This window comes from Oncorhynchus mykiss, chromosome 2 (genome assembly GCF_057628025.1).
Source record: "Oncorhynchus mykiss isolate SJ-2025 chromosome 2, ASM5762802v1, whole genome shotgun sequence".
Classification (NCBI taxonomy): Eukaryota; Metazoa; Chordata; class Actinopteri; order Salmoniformes; family Salmonidae; genus Oncorhynchus; species Oncorhynchus mykiss.
Window position 1 is genome coordinate 32,154,219 of NC_143023.1, and position 15,817 is coordinate 32,170,035.

At 44.3% G+C, this 15,817-nt stretch overlaps 1 protein-coding gene across 5 annotated transcripts in view; it reads left to right on the forward strand.

Annotated features, from left to right (window-relative positions):
• LOC110487447 (platelet endothelial aggregation receptor 1) overlaps positions 1–15,794 on the forward strand; it is a 42,679-nt gene extending 26,885 nt beyond the window's left edge. For all 5 annotated transcript variants that reach the window (XM_021559388.3, XM_090197033.1, XM_090197030.1 and 2 more), the window contains 22 exons: positions 3,427–3,537; positions 3,780–3,881; positions 3,983–4,083; positions 4,346–4,438; positions 7,251–7,497; positions 8,873–8,978; positions 9,151–9,287; positions 9,528–9,740; positions 9,990–10,164; positions 10,347–10,467; positions 10,934–11,097; positions 11,452–11,554; positions 11,843–11,989; positions 12,135–12,266; positions 12,411–12,539; positions 12,682–12,807; positions 13,060–13,269; positions 13,442–13,548; positions 13,677–13,800; positions 13,959–14,021; positions 14,289–14,492; positions 14,991–15,794. In XM_021559388.3, the coding sequence (XP_021415063.3) occupies positions 3,431–3,537; positions 3,780–3,881; positions 3,983–4,083; positions 4,346–4,438; positions 7,251–7,497; positions 8,873–8,978; positions 9,151–9,287; positions 9,528–9,740; positions 9,990–10,164; positions 10,347–10,467; positions 10,934–11,097; positions 11,452–11,554; positions 11,843–11,989; positions 12,135–12,266; positions 12,411–12,539; positions 12,682–12,807; positions 13,060–13,269; positions 13,442–13,548; positions 13,677–13,800; positions 13,959–14,021; positions 14,289–14,492; positions 14,991–15,133 (3,054 nt within the window). In that variant the 5' untranslated portion in view covers positions 3,427–3,430 and the 3' untranslated portion in view covers positions 15,134–15,794. The remainder of the gene's footprint in view (positions 1–3,426; positions 3,538–3,779; positions 3,882–3,982; positions 4,084–4,345; positions 4,439–7,250; positions 7,498–8,872; positions 8,979–9,150; positions 9,288–9,527; positions 9,741–9,989; positions 10,165–10,346; positions 10,468–10,933; positions 11,098–11,451; positions 11,555–11,842; positions 11,990–12,134; positions 12,267–12,410; positions 12,540–12,681; positions 12,808–13,059; positions 13,270–13,441; positions 13,549–13,676; positions 13,801–13,958; positions 14,022–14,288; positions 14,493–14,990) is intronic.
• The last annotated feature ends 23 nt before the right edge of the window (positions 15,795–15,817 follow it).

A 15,817-nucleotide genomic window follows, 5' to 3' on the forward strand; every position in this document is an offset into this window, starting at 1 on the left:
CTCTCTACCCTGATTTAAGGAGCATGTTATCCAATAGCGACCATTAAGACCCCACCCCACTCAGGACTGGATTGTCTTGGAAGACAAGAAGCTTTAGGATGCTCAGTAAATGTGAATGAATCACTATTGCATGAATATTTCATGGTTCAAATGATGGTAAAGATGAAATAATAATAATAAAACGTTTCAGTAAATATGTGTGAGTAGCCTCCTGAGCTGTCATTAAATGAAAACTGTGAACGCAATCTGTGTGAAACCAAATCAAATATTTTTCCTTAGTCTCATTTCTGAGGCTTTTGCAAGACTCGTGACTGAAATTGAATGGTAATAACATGCATAAGAGTGTCTCGGTCTTGAAAGATTAATGTGACACGAGTACATCTGTTTTCATTTGGGCCTTGTTTCCATTGAAGTCCCTGTGCAGTTCTGGAAAGAGCATTGTGGGGCCCTTTTAAACATTAGGACATTCTCCAGTTGGTACGATCGGCACACGCCTGGGCCACTTGTTTAGATCTGTGACGCTTGACATTGTGAGCCAAGACGAGTCCAATGAATTTGTGAATATACTCAGATACTATAAATAGTCTCTCTGTACTCGTTTCAATGTATGGGACTCATTTTGTGCATGGAACGTTTTAAGAACATGAAAAACGAATGAGCTGTCGATGAAACTATTAGAAAGTGTGTGCGTGCGTTGTGCTGTGTATTCCTAGACTCTTTTTTTTAATGGGCCACATGAAAGTCCAATTGAGATGGTCTGCTTTGCTCATTGAAACTAACCAAAAAAAGCCTTCGAGTGCAGGCTGCTGCATTAGAGGTCCAGAACCACCTCTGTACCATTCAAGGCACATAGAGATGCACCTCTGGTCCAGACTACACCTCGGACCTAATAGATAAGTAGAGCCAAATCTGGTGCCCATCTGCACTTTTAACATAATAAATAATAATAATAAATATACTTTGCCATCTGTGTATGTTTTTATCTCATGTTGATTACATGAAGCAACACAGAAGAAACTTGATTTTTATAAAAGACGATGGAAGAAAATATGATGAGGATTAAACTAATAACTGTAAGTTGAATTTTATAAGAGTGTGCTCTCAGCAGCAAAGGCTTGGGCAGGAATCAGTAATCAACCCACTTGTATGGGTGGAGTTGCAAATAAAAGACTACTTTTGGGGGGGGGGGGGGGGGGGGGGGGGGGGCCTGAACCATTTTACCCTCTCTGAGCAGGGGTCTGCTACCTACTTACCAGTTATGTCTACCGACCTACCGTTCAATTTAAAGGTAACGCAAACATGTCATGTGAACTGCGCTGCCTTTACTTTCAGCCAGAGCTGTCGCTCTTCACGTCTGCACTCATTAAACCTACGTTGTCTTTCTCGGCACTTAAGCATTCCCATGCGGTTTCAAGACTTTGTCTAATGAAGATCAATTAAAAAGAAAAAAGCTAATGAAAGATATTTACTCCAGTCCAATGAAGTGGCTGCTGAAGTCGATTGCTCCTCTTAATAAAAACCATATGCCTGTTCTTATAAAATTCTGTTTTTGTGGTGCAGCTTTTTAAGGCGTTAGAGTGTGTGCCAGAATGTGTATTATCTCCTGACACAGAGGACAGGAGGGTTGTGAAGGGTGATCTCTCAAACGCAGCAGATCAGTGAATGAACATGATTTATGTTACAGGGAGAATTGTGCCAAATCAACTCATAGCTACAGCTGTAGGTTTAGTGTGACTGCTGTGGTGTGGCTGCAGTTTGTTTGTTACTCTGATTAGGAGAATGCTTAGGCTGAAGCCCCTAAAAGGGATCCTAGCATGGCATTGTTGAAGAACCACAGCCTTACATTGTGGGGGGAGAAAGAGACCTTGTGAAGGGCTAGACCTAGACTTATTGAAGTGGCTTGTTGTTCCTCTCTTTGCTTGACTGAACAAAAATGCTAAATATCTAGTTGAATACCCCTTGACCAATTTTATGTCAACATGAGTCCATCCTCCAAAGACCGTCCCTTTCCCAAGATGAGGGGACTGGCCCTTCAGTCTATAGTGCTCCTGAACTTCCCAAAATGTCCATGGGAGTTTTTTGGGGAAAAGACCACTTTGTCTGTGCAGGCCTCCCTACCGCTCCTTGAGAGCCTTCTCCGGTCCCCATCACTGGGCGTTCCCCTGGGTCTGCGTTTTGATTGGATCCAGATGGTGTGAGTGTGGAAGGGGACATGGTAGAAGAGTGTGGAGTCTTCTCTCCAGCTCTGATTGATAATAGCTAGGATGGTAGCTGGAGTCGTATTCCTCTCCCCAATCCATTTCTGTCTCGCTCGCTCTTTCTCGCTCTCTCACAGATTCAGTGGTGGAAAAAGTATCCAATTGTCATACTTGAGTAAAAGTAAAGATTCCTTCACAGAAAATGTCTCTAGAAAAAGTGAAAGTCACTCAGTAAAATACTACTTGAGTAAAAGTCTAAATGTATTTGGTTTTAAATATGCTTAAGTATCAAAAGTAAATGTAAACGGTTAAATATACAATCATTTCAAATTCCTTATAATAAGCTAACCAGACGGCACAATGTTTTCTACGGATAGACAGCGGCACACTCCCAACACTCAGACATAATTTACAAACTAAGCATTTGTGTTTAGTGAGTCCCCCAGATCAGAGGCAGTAGGGATGTAGGGATTCATGTGTGAATTGGACAATTTTCCTGTCCTGCTAAGCATTCAAAATGTAAGTACTTTTCAGTGTGAGGGAAAATGTATGGAGTAAAAAGTACATAATTGTCTTTAGGAACGTAATGAAGTAAAAGTAAAAGTTGTCAAAAATATAAATAGTGTAGTACAGATACCCGAAAAAATGAGTTAAGTTGTACCTTAAAGTATTTTTACTTAAGTACTCGACACCACTGCTCAGATTCCTCAGTTCTAAGTTGCCATATGGGGAGAGTAGGGGGCGCGACGGGGAGGGTTTTGGTACGCGGCTCAATGCTGGCCCGCTGCCTTACCTCTGCTTAGTGTTTAATCAACTCTTTTACAAGGGGTAATGCTTACCATGCTTTATAGGTGCTGAAAATATCATTAGATTCCCCTTGGAGTGAAACTACAGGAAGGTTTCAGATAAATGTTCATATTCTTTACATTGTGAAGTGTTTGATATCTTTGTAATTCAGATGGCGGGCTAAAAGCAGTGCCAAACAAAAAACAGACAAGTATCAGTTTATCAAAGTCAGTATGATTTGATTTGCTGTTTAATGAGAGAAATAAAGAGAGGTATTTGATTATCCCCGTTCCTGCTAATAACCTGATCCTTAATAACTAACCCTCTCCTCAAATGTTGGTCCTCATGCTTTCGATCTGTAGCCTATTATCACTGCTATTGCTCCCATAGACAGGCATTATAAATATCCTCCATAACCTTTTTCCTCCCTTTCTCTCCTCAGGACCATGCAGTCACTGCAGACCTGTACCGTCCTGCTGGTTCTGAGCGTTCTGATTGGCCTGTCCTGGTCTCTGAACCCCAGGGACCCCAACGTGTGTAGCCTATGGGAGAGGTAAGTCAGTGTAGCTCATCTCATGTCATTGTACCAGAATAGAAGGGAGCACGTTTTTTGTTTATACTGTTTAGTTTGTGATAAAGAAATAGAAGTAGCAGCAGGTTTCATTGTAGATAACATGTTGTTCGTTGAAGATGTAGCACAAAATATCAACTTCAGGTTGTCTCCACTCTAGACCATGATGGGTTCGTTCTGTCAATGTATTATTATGTCTGGGTACATTTTGTCCTTTCATGCAGCTTCACAACCTCAGTGAAGGAGTCGTATGCCCACCCTTATGACCAGGTGACAGAGGAACCTTGCTCTGAGCCACGCACCTCCTACAGATGCACCCGTCACAGGTAACACAGTCTGCCGACTCACTTCATGTTTACTTCCTGGTTGTGTCCATGAGGTCAGAGGGTAACAGGAAGTATTCTCTATTTGACTTTGTGTTGGCCAGGATCACCTATAAGACAGCATACAGACAGGCGGTGAAGATGGACTACCGCCGGAGGTACCAGTGTTGCCCTGGCTACTACGAGAGCAGAGACAACTGTGTCCGTAAGTTTAACGCCATGGCTTTTCTTTATTAGCATACCATAACAAACTAAGAAGATTCACTTGGTTTCATCAGTAGCATTTCAATTCATTACATTTCTACATATTTTGCCATCGATTTCTAGAATTCATCCAGTTTTGTGCTTGGTTGCTGAGTTGGTTACATTCTGCAGAGTTGACATGCATAATTACATAACATAATATAACCCTCCACGAACCTTCTAGTCTACTTAAGCGTGTGTTTGTGTGTGTTTTTCATCACTAGCCCGCTGTACTAAGGAGTGTGTCCATGGGAGATGTGTTGCTCCAGACCGCTGCCAGTGTGAGGGAGGCTGGCGTGGCGACGACTGCTCCAGTGGTGCGTTACATCAACACACACACACACACACACACACACACACACACACAAATCACACATAGGGCTTTCCAATGGAAACAGCAAGGGGCCAAATAAACAGTGATGCGTCATTGAAGTAAGCCACAGTCCAGAAAACAGTTTATTAGACCAGGAGGACACTATGTCCCACTCCCTTCCCTTCCTTTCACCTGCCATTTTATGCTACATCAAGTATATAACATCCCCAAAGCTTATACTGCATGCTTAGACCCAGGGCCCGGGATGTAAAATCAATATTTTCCGTATTCTGCAAGTATACACTTTTGGAATCCTATGCTACAAAATGTATAGATTAAAAAAAAGCTTTATCTCCAGCACAGGATTAATGTTTTCCATTTTATTTATCCCAGAAACATTTTATTAACCCAGAAATTTCTAGTTAATCAATGCCAGTGTTCTTCTGAACTCAACCAGGTCACTGGTACAGTGCTGAATGGGGGGCTTAACTTAAGCTGGTGGTGTATGATGCCTTCAGAGGGGATGATGGGAAGGGGAAATGGAAAATGTTACCCCTTTCCCACTTTGTCTCTCTCTCCTTCTCTCTCTGGGCAAACAAGTGCTGGCCTTGGCCCCATACTGCTGAGTCCTATAATAAAGCCCACTGGCAGAATGAGATCTGACACTTCCTGGAATAGATTCTTGTGTGTTGAGCTAGCTGTGGGAAATGAGAGAGAAAGGCTGAGGTTTAGCACTGGGAGCTGAGAGAAAAACAGAGGAAGAGGGAGAGAGAGAGACCAAGAGAGAGGGGGAGAAGGGGGGGGCAGAGGCAGCCAGAGAGAGTGCGAGAGAAAGAAGTGGACAAAGAGAACGAAAGAGGAAGAAAGAGAGAGAAATAAATAAATGTAGTTTAATAAGAGATTGTTTTGGGAAGAGCGATTGTGATGGAATAATACATATTTGGTGAGGTCGGGGGGTTTGGAGACAGAAAAAGAAGACTGGTTGAGTTTTGATACTTAAGAATAGAGTGATATACTCTAGAAGGGTGTGTGAGAAAGAAGGGTATGGGGCAAAGAAGGACTGAATGTGGTTCAGTTAGATATGTGGGAGATGATGCTGTGGTTGGATGCAGACGTGACCTCCACCACCACTTGGACAATACACTTTGGGAAAGGAGATAAGTGTCCCACCTTATCTTAATGCATTCCATTTACAGTACAATGGAGACTTGACATTTTTAAAGAGCGCATCAATCGAAAAAATGTAACTTTTGAACCCTGATCAGATGTAAACAAACATATCGACAATCTCCCTGAGAACAGGTCTGGGTTCTGTTATAAGTTGAGTAAGTGCAGAGGCTTGGGCACAGCCAGCTGGTCCTAGCACAGCTCTTCAAAGCATAGGTGTCCAATCCATCATGTTTCACTCACCCACACTCATGGCTGGCCTTGTCAGGCCTGGACTATGATAGCAGATAGTAGAAGGCCTAGTACCCTGCAGGTCCTAAATCTCCATTGGCGTCCTGGAGAACGCCTGTGCAAACATTATTGCTGCTCCAGCTGAGCTTCCCATAACTCAATGTGTCACACACTCCAACTGCAGCCTCTCAGCGTCTCTGCCCACACAGGGAATGAGTAAACGTTTGATTAATTTAAACAAAGAAAGGAGAAAAAGGTCTTGTTCTGAGTTAGAGTAATAAACATTTCTCTGCTATGTGGTAGTTTACGCTCCAAACCCTAATTTGGCCATACTGTCCCCTCCATTTAATTGTCAAAGAAGTCCTGCTTGAAACTGTGACACAGTACATACTGTATGTGACTGAAGGAAAGAGAGGTGGGTGGAAGATCTCACGATAAACTACGTAGAAAAGATACCGTTCCTGTAGAAAATGTGTGTGCTTGCTTCAGCTGTCTAAAAGTATTTTTCTCATAGTGGAAGAAGTAGTAGTAGTTTTTACTGCAATAGTAGTTGTGACTGAAGCAAGCACACTAGAATCCATTTAGAACCCTATGATTTGTTTGTGATCATTCCCCAATAACCTCAATGAGACAAGTATCAATCTATCATTGAATGGTTGGCACCATGATAGTTAGTGAGATCATCACTTGTGTGCAAAGCATCAGTTACATCACCTGTATTGGATATCTTTTTTTCCATTGAATAGGGTTTGTACCGCAGTCCGTCTGCATTATTGATGAGACATTGGAAGAGTCAGTGCGTGTCCATGTGGGATCCTGGTTCTCGTGGAATCAGGAATGATCCCCCCCCCTGACGCTCCTTAACTCTGATTGAAATCCAAACCCTGTGCGAATCACCGGTTGACGATAACCGCCGGAGCCATCCCGAAAGGCCACTGTCAAATTCTCAATTTTAACCTCATCCATCTTGTTGGCTCCATGCAAATCGCCCTGTCAATCGTGAATCACAAGTCTGTAACATAATATTCTGGAGCTATTAGGGCTAGAGTTGGACATAGACTATGTCTCTGTTTGTTGGAAATTCATGACTATACATGTATAGATATATTGTCCCTGGGTGAGTGATCTTTACCATTGTCTTCTACTCAGGTTCCTGTGCTGTTGTTGTTGGGATGAAACATGACAGTCCCAGTGGTCCAAATGGAATTTCATTGGATTTGTTTTTGTCAATGTGCATTGCAATGACATCACATATAGTATACAGTGTAACACCATACAACTACATCAGGTTAAGTTAATATAAAGAAAACCTTTTCAGAGATATCAGATGGAAAACATTGTACACTGACCCACCAGTCCACTGTATGGGGTTTATTTTTTTATGTGTCTGTAATCATCTGTCTGTGTGCGTCTTCCAGCCTGCGATGACCAACACTGGGGTCCAGGTTGTGGTCAGCTGTGTAAGTGTGAGAACGGTGGCCTGTGCAATCCTGTGACCGGTACCTGCCAGTGTCCTCCAGGCTACATTGGGCGCCGCTGCGAGGACCCCTGCCCACCAGGCACCTTTGGCAAGGGCTGTCTTCAGAAGTGCCAGTGTGGAACTGGGGGTTCCTGCAATAAAGTGACCGGAGAGTGCCTGTGTCGAGAAAATTTCACTGGGACATTGTGAGTTGTAGAACTAACGCTCTCTCAAATAGGCCTTCAGCAGTATGTATCAATATAAAGTAAATAGAATGTTAAGGTTGGAAAGACAAAATGCAGAGGCAGTAGACTAATTGTTATACCATATCCTATGGCCTTATTCCATCCTACCAATGCAGCAAAAGAGCCCCTCTTGAAACAGTAGGTTAGAGCATGAGTCATTACTTACAACCTGTGTTTTAGATGCCCCTGAGGATGAGTAGAAAACCACTAGGAATTAGTGGGAACTATTTATATGAGGCAGCTGCCAATGTCAGAAATCAATCAACAGCACTCTAATAGTCCAAGGTCCACCCTCAAAAAATGTGTTGATCCATGACCCAGGAAACAAAACTGCAAAATGTCAGCAACTAGGTAGATAATCTTGTGAATATGAACACTGTGTGATTCAAAACTTGTAAAAATTGCATATTAATTAGTTTTAAAAAATGTAAGTTATGTCTTTAGCATCAAAATCATAGCGCATCTTGGATAATATCCCTAACAACGCTCCTAGCAACGTTCTGGATAATATCCCTAGCAACGATAATATATCCCTAGCAACGTTCCTAGCAACGTACCGGTCCTTCACTGATCCAGATGAACCCGTATAAGATGTTTTGTCAGCTGTATTTAGCTTACAAGGGCCATCATTGCTTTTGCCTTCTAGCCAAACTAAAGACAGCACATTTGCCAGCTAGCACAGCTCTCAAAACATTCAAGGTCCCGACAGCTACATAATGTGATGTTCTGAAATCTGATACAAAAATCTATTTAGCACCTTTCAACAGCTTCTGATCTTGTGTTATTCTGGGATTTCTCCAGTCCGGTACATAAGTTGCTTTCTGCAAGCATGGACAGCGGAAAGTGTGTAACAAATGTAACCAAGGTGTAGCATGCCAACCTCATTATGTTGCTAGAGGAAATGCTAAAATGCTATGATTTTGAAATTGCATCTTTGATTTGTAATATTTAAGCAACGTGCCATGTTTACAAGTTTTGAAACACAGTCCTCATACTCATAAAATGATCTGCATAATGATGTTTGTTTCCTGGGTCACGGAATGCCTTTTCTGAAGCCTTTTTTTGGTGGTTGGCCCTTTGACTATAAGCACTAGTAGAAGTGTTTGGCAATGTACCACTATTGATGAATTCTACTGTGTGCCGTTGAGTATTTGTTGCAAGTGCAGTAATTTGATTTGTCCTTGAACAACTTTCTCTGTTTGCTTATGCACTGGATCGCAAAGAGATTCCACTGAATTGAAAAAGATAGGAACTCGTTAACTTGTACCCTACATTTCCATCTCTACACAATCTGAGTTGAGCTGCCACTCAGAGTTCTTTCCTCCATGTTCCTCAGCTGTGAGAAGGCATGCCCAAGGAGTCGATGCCCGCTGCGATGCCCGTGCCAGAATGGGGGAATCTGCCAGGGGAAGGGGATCTGTGCGTGCCCCCCTGGGTGGACGGTATGTTTCCTGATCCCTACATTGACTCAAACACAGCATCAGTGGGTCAACATGGAAATCTTTGTCTTTTGAGGTTATCAATCAGATCCCTCTTTTTTATGTCATCGTACCATGTACACTCTCTCTCTCTTTCTCTCCTCTCTCTTTCTCTGTCTTTCTCTCTCTTCCTCAGGGTGAGGTGTGTACAGAGCGCTGTGCAGAGGGCAGGTTTGGTCCTAACTGTGCCAACGAGTGTGTGTGTCACAACCGGGGCCACTGCGACCCTGAGACAGGCCATTGCCAGTGTGCTGAAGGCTTCACTGGAAACAGGTGTGTGTGTTTATCTAACTCTCTGCAGTAGAGACCGATGCATGTGCCGTAAACTCAACCTGCGCCCATGGTTGGGTAGAAGTTGTTTATATCATACAGTTCATGTATCTGTCATACAGGATATTAAGTAGGGTACAAACACAATAGTTTCTGATTCAGTTCGAGACAGATATATGTTATTCCACTTTGGTTGCGGAGCTTGTCCTGATTTGTGTGTATGTATGTGTGGTATCTCCACAGGTGCAGCGAGGAGTGCCGGGTGGGTAGTTACGGGCGGGACTGTAAGGGTGTGTGCGACTGTGCCAACGGGTCTCGCTGCTATAACATAGACGGAGGCTGTCTGTGTGAGCCTGGCTTCAGTGGACCCCAGTGCAGAGAGAGGATGTGTAGGCACGGCACCTACGGCCTTCAATGTGAACGCACCTGCCGCTGCCACGACACACACACACTCAGGTATGGATCAAGAAAGGGTACACACACACACTGCCACATATAACAATTCACACACACACACACACACACACACACACACACACACACACACACACACACACACACACACACACACACACACACACACACACACACACAAGCCCATATTAGTTTTTACATTATTTTGTTGTTTATAATTCTTAGATTTGTTCAATTCTGTATTAATTGTGCTCACCCATGTGACCATGTTTTCCTCTGTCCATTGGCTAGCTGTCACCCACTGAAAGGCGAGTGCACGTGCCAGCCAGGCTGGGCGGGGCTTTACTGCAACGAGACCTGTGCACGTGGTTACTACGGCCATGGTTGCCTGGAGCCCTGCCTCTGTGTCAACGGAGGGGTGTGTGACAGTGTGAGCGGGGGCTGCCACTGTGCCCCTGGGTACACGGTGAGTGATTAGGACAGGCAACACTGGGGCACAGAATGGCACTAACAATAACTAAAGCATCATTTATTTGGGTTATTTACTTAAGGTAATAAACATGCATGCAGAAATGTATACTCATATTGCATATATTCTGCTTTTCTGTTGTTGTGAGCTGTTATAACCTGCTTATGTCTGTTGCGTAGGGTGCTCACTGTGAGAGTCCCTGTAAGAGTGGTACCTATGGGAAGGACTGTTCTCTGGAGTGCTCCTGCTCCAACTCAGTGTACTGCTCTCCCATTGATGGGACCTGCTTCTGCAAAGAGGGTGAGTCACTGATAAGAGACAGTCTTACTGAGCGAGAATAGTCATAATATCTCTTCTCCGATGGGACAAACAAACACGCAGACATACTCAACGGTGTGAGTGTGTCTGTGGCTACTTTATTGTGTGAACCAGTCAGTTAGAACGCGATTCCATCTGTGTCGCTGAAGCGTTACAGATTGGGCAATCTAAATTTAAACAGGACTTCCTTTTGAGCCGACATATGCAGCGTTTACCGTGAACGCAGTCACCGCTAACGTGGGAACATTGCCTTTAAAGTTCAATCACGCTGTAACCTTGAACTTCCGCGACACCGTTTGAATCCAGCCATAGGTATCAGAAGCAGACCTGTGTTTTGTTCCAAAATAGCTGCTCCTCTTTACAGAAAGACATTTAGACAAACATACAGGCTGACAGACACAGACATGTATGATTCCTTTACAAAATGTCCCTCTCTGTCTCTCTCCAGGCTGGCGAGGGCGGTACTGCTCCATGCCCTGTTCTAAGGGCACCTGGGGCCCAGGTTGCAACGCCACGTGCCAGTGCGCCAATGGGGCATTGTGTAACCCAGCAGACGGATCCTGCACTTGCTCTCCAGGCTGGCAGGGGCCCCTGTGCGACCAACCATGTCCCGTAAGTGCCAGTATGATACTGTAGCTATAACGTTTGTTAAAAGGAAACATAATCTTAACGTAACTTGGGCCTGATGTGATTTTTTTTCATTGCATTTATTAGTAATGTTACTCAAACTATAATCACTGTCTTTATCTCTTTACTGTAGCTCATTCTGTGCATCCATAAGCCTATATTCTGGACTTCCCCTTATCATCAGTCCTCCTTTTCCTCAATGAGGAAAATCTGCCAACTATGATGTATTTACAGTGTATCTTGCCAAAGTACAGTTTGCTTGACTCTGACTGTGCTGGCCAAATGGTTCAGGGATTCCCTTGACGATGCTTTCGTGGTTGGCATGTGTTTGCTGTACAGATGGGCACGTTCGGGCCAGGCTGCCTGAAGAGGTGTGACTGCCTAAACGCAGACGGCTGCCAGGGTGCCAGCGGGCAGTGCCAGTGTCTGCCAGGGTGGACTGGTAAGCACCGACGCCCCCATTGAGTTTGTGTCAGCTTGGGATGGACCTGGAAATGAGTCAGTCCAATGTGATCTACAGGTTTTAACCTCTCTCTGTGTCTCTCTCTCTGTGTCTCTCTGTCTCTCTCTCTCTCTGTCTCTCGCTCTCTGTCTCTCCCTCTCTCTGTCTCTCTCTCTGTCTCTCTGTCTCTCTCTCTGTGTGTCTCTCTCTCTCTGTGTCTCTCTGTCTCTCTCTCTCTCTGTGTCCCTCTGTCTCTCTGTCTGTCTTGTGTGTGCTTTTCTCTCCTAGGTGCTCGCTGTGCCCAGACATGCCCAGAGGATACATGGGGACGTCACTGTAACCAGAGCTGCTTCTGTCAGAACAGCGCCACCTGTCTGCCACACAGCGGTGCCTGCGTTTGTCTCCCTGGTTACTGGGGACCCACCTGTCAACAAAGTGAGTACAGAAAATGCTTGATATTGATGCTTGTATAAATAAGTAGAAAATGTCACTCTATCACCATCAATCTCATTCATATGCTAAATTGTGTGTCAAGTTGCTAAATTGTTATGAATCACCATAATCTCTCTCTTTCTCTCAGTGTGCAGTGCAGGTGTGTATGGTGACCAGTGCAGTATAACATGCCCTTCCTGTGCCCACTCCTCCTCCTGCCACCATGTCACAGGCCAGTGTGTGTGTACCCTCGGGTACACTGGAGCCCTTTGTGAACAAGGTCAGCACTAAATCATATCTCACCTATAGTCAAACTAGCGTACATGTAGAAGCCCCGCAGCATCTTGGCATACTTGCTTTATATGGTCATTTTTTATGAGTGTATTATATTTGACCTTGACGTGTGTTTTGGTGTAATTCCTAGCCTGTCCAGTGGGTCTCTATGGTAAGCAATGTACTGGAGTGTGTAGATGTGCCCACAACTCATCGTGCCACCATCAGGATGGGTCCTGCCTCTGCCCCCCAGGATGGACAGGCCCTGACTGTACTCTACGTAAGTCTGGCTCAATAGATTTTTTACTGTATCACAACATATGCCCAACTTGACCTTTGCTGATTGAAATCAATGCCATTTTTTTTTAAATAAAGAGTTCAAATTCATGAGTCATACTTTGAATATCTGCATGTGCCTCTAGAATGCCACCATGGGATGTTTGGCCTTAACTGTGCCCAAGTCTGCTCCTGCCCACCCAACTTCTACTGCGACCCACAGACAGGGGAGTGTGTGTGTGAATCAGGACCAGGGATCGACTGCAAAAAAGGTATGGTCTCCCCTTTACCCAAATGAACAGCTACTAACCATACATCAGTTTACAAGCTAGTAATGACACACTGTTGCCCATAGCTACCAGACTATAATAGTTGTCTATTGAATCTGCTACAATCCAGTTAAATAAGACGGTACTGAAACTTCTGTGATTATCTACCGAAGGCTATTCAGCATTAAGTATTGTGACGGTGATGACTGGAGGGCCTGTGACGGTGATGACCCTTGTTCTCTGTGCTCCACACAGAACGCTTTGTGAGTATGATGGTGCCCGTGTCCCCGGGGGAGAGGGACTCGTGGGGGGCCATCGCAGGCATCGTGGTGCTGGTCATGCTGGTGGTGCTGCTGATGGCCCTGCTCCTGCTCTACCGCCGCCGGCAGAAAGACAAGCAAGCCAACACACCGACAGTCTCCTTCTCCACCTCACGCACCGTCAACTCCGAATACGCAATACCAGGTACTGTATTGATACAGTGTTGGTTTAAAAGAAAAATGTTTGCGAATAGTTTGACCCCATAATGTAGCCATACTGTAGCGCTGGCTAGGTTACAGTTTTGGTTAGGATTCATATACAGTAATGTATTTTATACACAGTGCTGGTTGAGGTCATGTCCCTTCTTGCTCCTCAGATGTTCCTCACAGCTACCACCACTACTACAACCCCAGCTATCACACATTGACTTGGAGCAGACCCCCTCTACCACACGTCCCCAACAACCAGGACCGCGCCATCAAGGCAAGTGTCATTACCGTCACCTCCGTCTCGAGTCAACTCTGTTACACCTGTGTCCTTTATACAGGATATGCTTGTTTGTGAGGAGCTGTATGATTTCCAATTGGTTAATATTGGTGTCTTTCAAACAGAACACCAATAACCAGCTCTTCTGTGATGTGAAGAACATGGAGAGGGAGAGAGGCCTGTTCGGGGTGGAGAGCAATGCCACTTTGCCTGCAGACTGGAAACACCACGAGGCTCGCAAAGAACCAGGTCCGTCTTTTTTACTGCCTGTTTCAAACTGCCCGTTCTTCGCCAACTTTCATCCTCCATTTCATCACCTGATATTGATTTAATACCAAGACAGCATATTTGTATTTTATGAGTTTGCTATAAATAAATAGATTATGCAAAATGTTTCATGTTTACAGGAGCTTTCAGCATTGACCGCAGTTATAGCTACAGTGCCAGCCTTGGGAAATATTACAACAAAGGTAGTTTTCCATGCTTCCTATATATCCCTTTTCTCCTTCATTTCCAGCAACTCCAAGTTAACGTGAAATATGCTTGCTTTTCTCTAGAACTACTCTAGGCAACAAGGCAAATCAATCCATTTTCACACATGCCTTCCTTTTGTGGAACATTTAACATAAAACATGCCTGAACTGTCAACCCATCACCAGATGACAAACTACATGTGACCTGGCTGACCCAGAGCCGGTCAGCTCCTCTGTTAACTTTTACACTCTGCCCCTTGTTAGTGACAGAACTAAAGGACACTGGGGTTGCAGCTAGCAGCAGTTCTCTGAACAGTGAGAATCCCTACGCCACCATTAAAGACCTGCCCGGCCTTCCCTTCGGCCCTCCTGAGAGCAGCTACATGGAGATGAGGACGACCGTGCCCGATGAGAGGTCCTACACGGAGATCAGCCCTCCACCATTCAGCACAGCAACATTACGCAGAGGTGGGTTACTATACTGTTGTTCAAGACCCTTCCAATTTATGTATACACGGAATATCTGGCTATGCTAGCATGTAAAACAACAAAACAGACAATTCTCTATCACTATGTAAAATGTTTAGGTTTCACATAGCATACTCAGAAAAAAATAAAGAATAAATATTAGACTGTGCAAATAGACAACTGAGATGGATGGGTTTCCGTAACACATGGTTGAATGGGCAGTCCTGTTTTCATGGAAATGAAAGGAGGTCATGTGAGGAAAGGGAGAGGGGAGGAAACCACAGGAATGGATTGGAAAGTCTCAGTATGAGGGCTGGAGAAAGGGTTGACCATAGCAATAACCTCATTCTTAAGCCAGGAGAATCATACCGTATATTTCATAGTATGATCCTTAATTTACCATTCACATTATTTGAGTAAACATAAAGAAAATCAGAAATATAAACTCCAGTAGACGGATGACAATTACCCTTACAATGTTTATTTCACATTTTTCAGAGCGCAGTTCCCTTGGGCAGGTCCCAGAGCAGGAGCCCCAGAATCACTATGACCTACCTGTGAACAGCCACATCCCAGGACACTATGACCTGCCACCTGTCCGACGCCCACCCTCTCCCGTACGCAGGAGACTGCCCCAATGACACCAGCCCTACTCTGAACATCACAACTCAGAAGAACTACTTTTAAACGTTACTGCCATTCAAAAAACATTGGTAGGAAGTTGTCTTGGGGTTATTCAAGGCTGCAAAACAGTCAGTTGCAGCAGTGACAGTCAGTGCAACCTGACAAAGACAGCAGATTATGCCGATGCTTCTGTCAGTAGGTTTACATAGTAACACTGCCCCCTGGTGGATTAAGGTGGCATTGTATCCACCGTTACACTCTTGTGATCCAGACTCAAGGGCCAAGGCATGTGGGGATAGGCTTTGAGAATGCCAGTATCGCAGTTTGAGGACATACATGCATGCATTCGAGTTTGACCAAACTTGGGATTCCTTCAAATGTTATTTTCACACTGCAGATGAAGGGACTTGGCTTGGAGCACATGATTTGGCATACAAGCCTTTTAACCAGAATGACATAAACCGGGACGGCAATTGAAAGACATTTTTATATCCATGATGTCAGTAGTTTAGTATGATGTCTTCTCAAGCCCCTTTTCCCCTCCCCTATAGACAATAGAATGTCAGCTTCCAATTCGGGGAAATCCAGAGCACATTTGTACAGCTAGCGCCTCAGAATGTTGTTCAATGTAATCATGCAATATGTTGTATATAATGTACATTAAATGGCTTAACATTGTATGCACTTGTTCAGAAGCATTT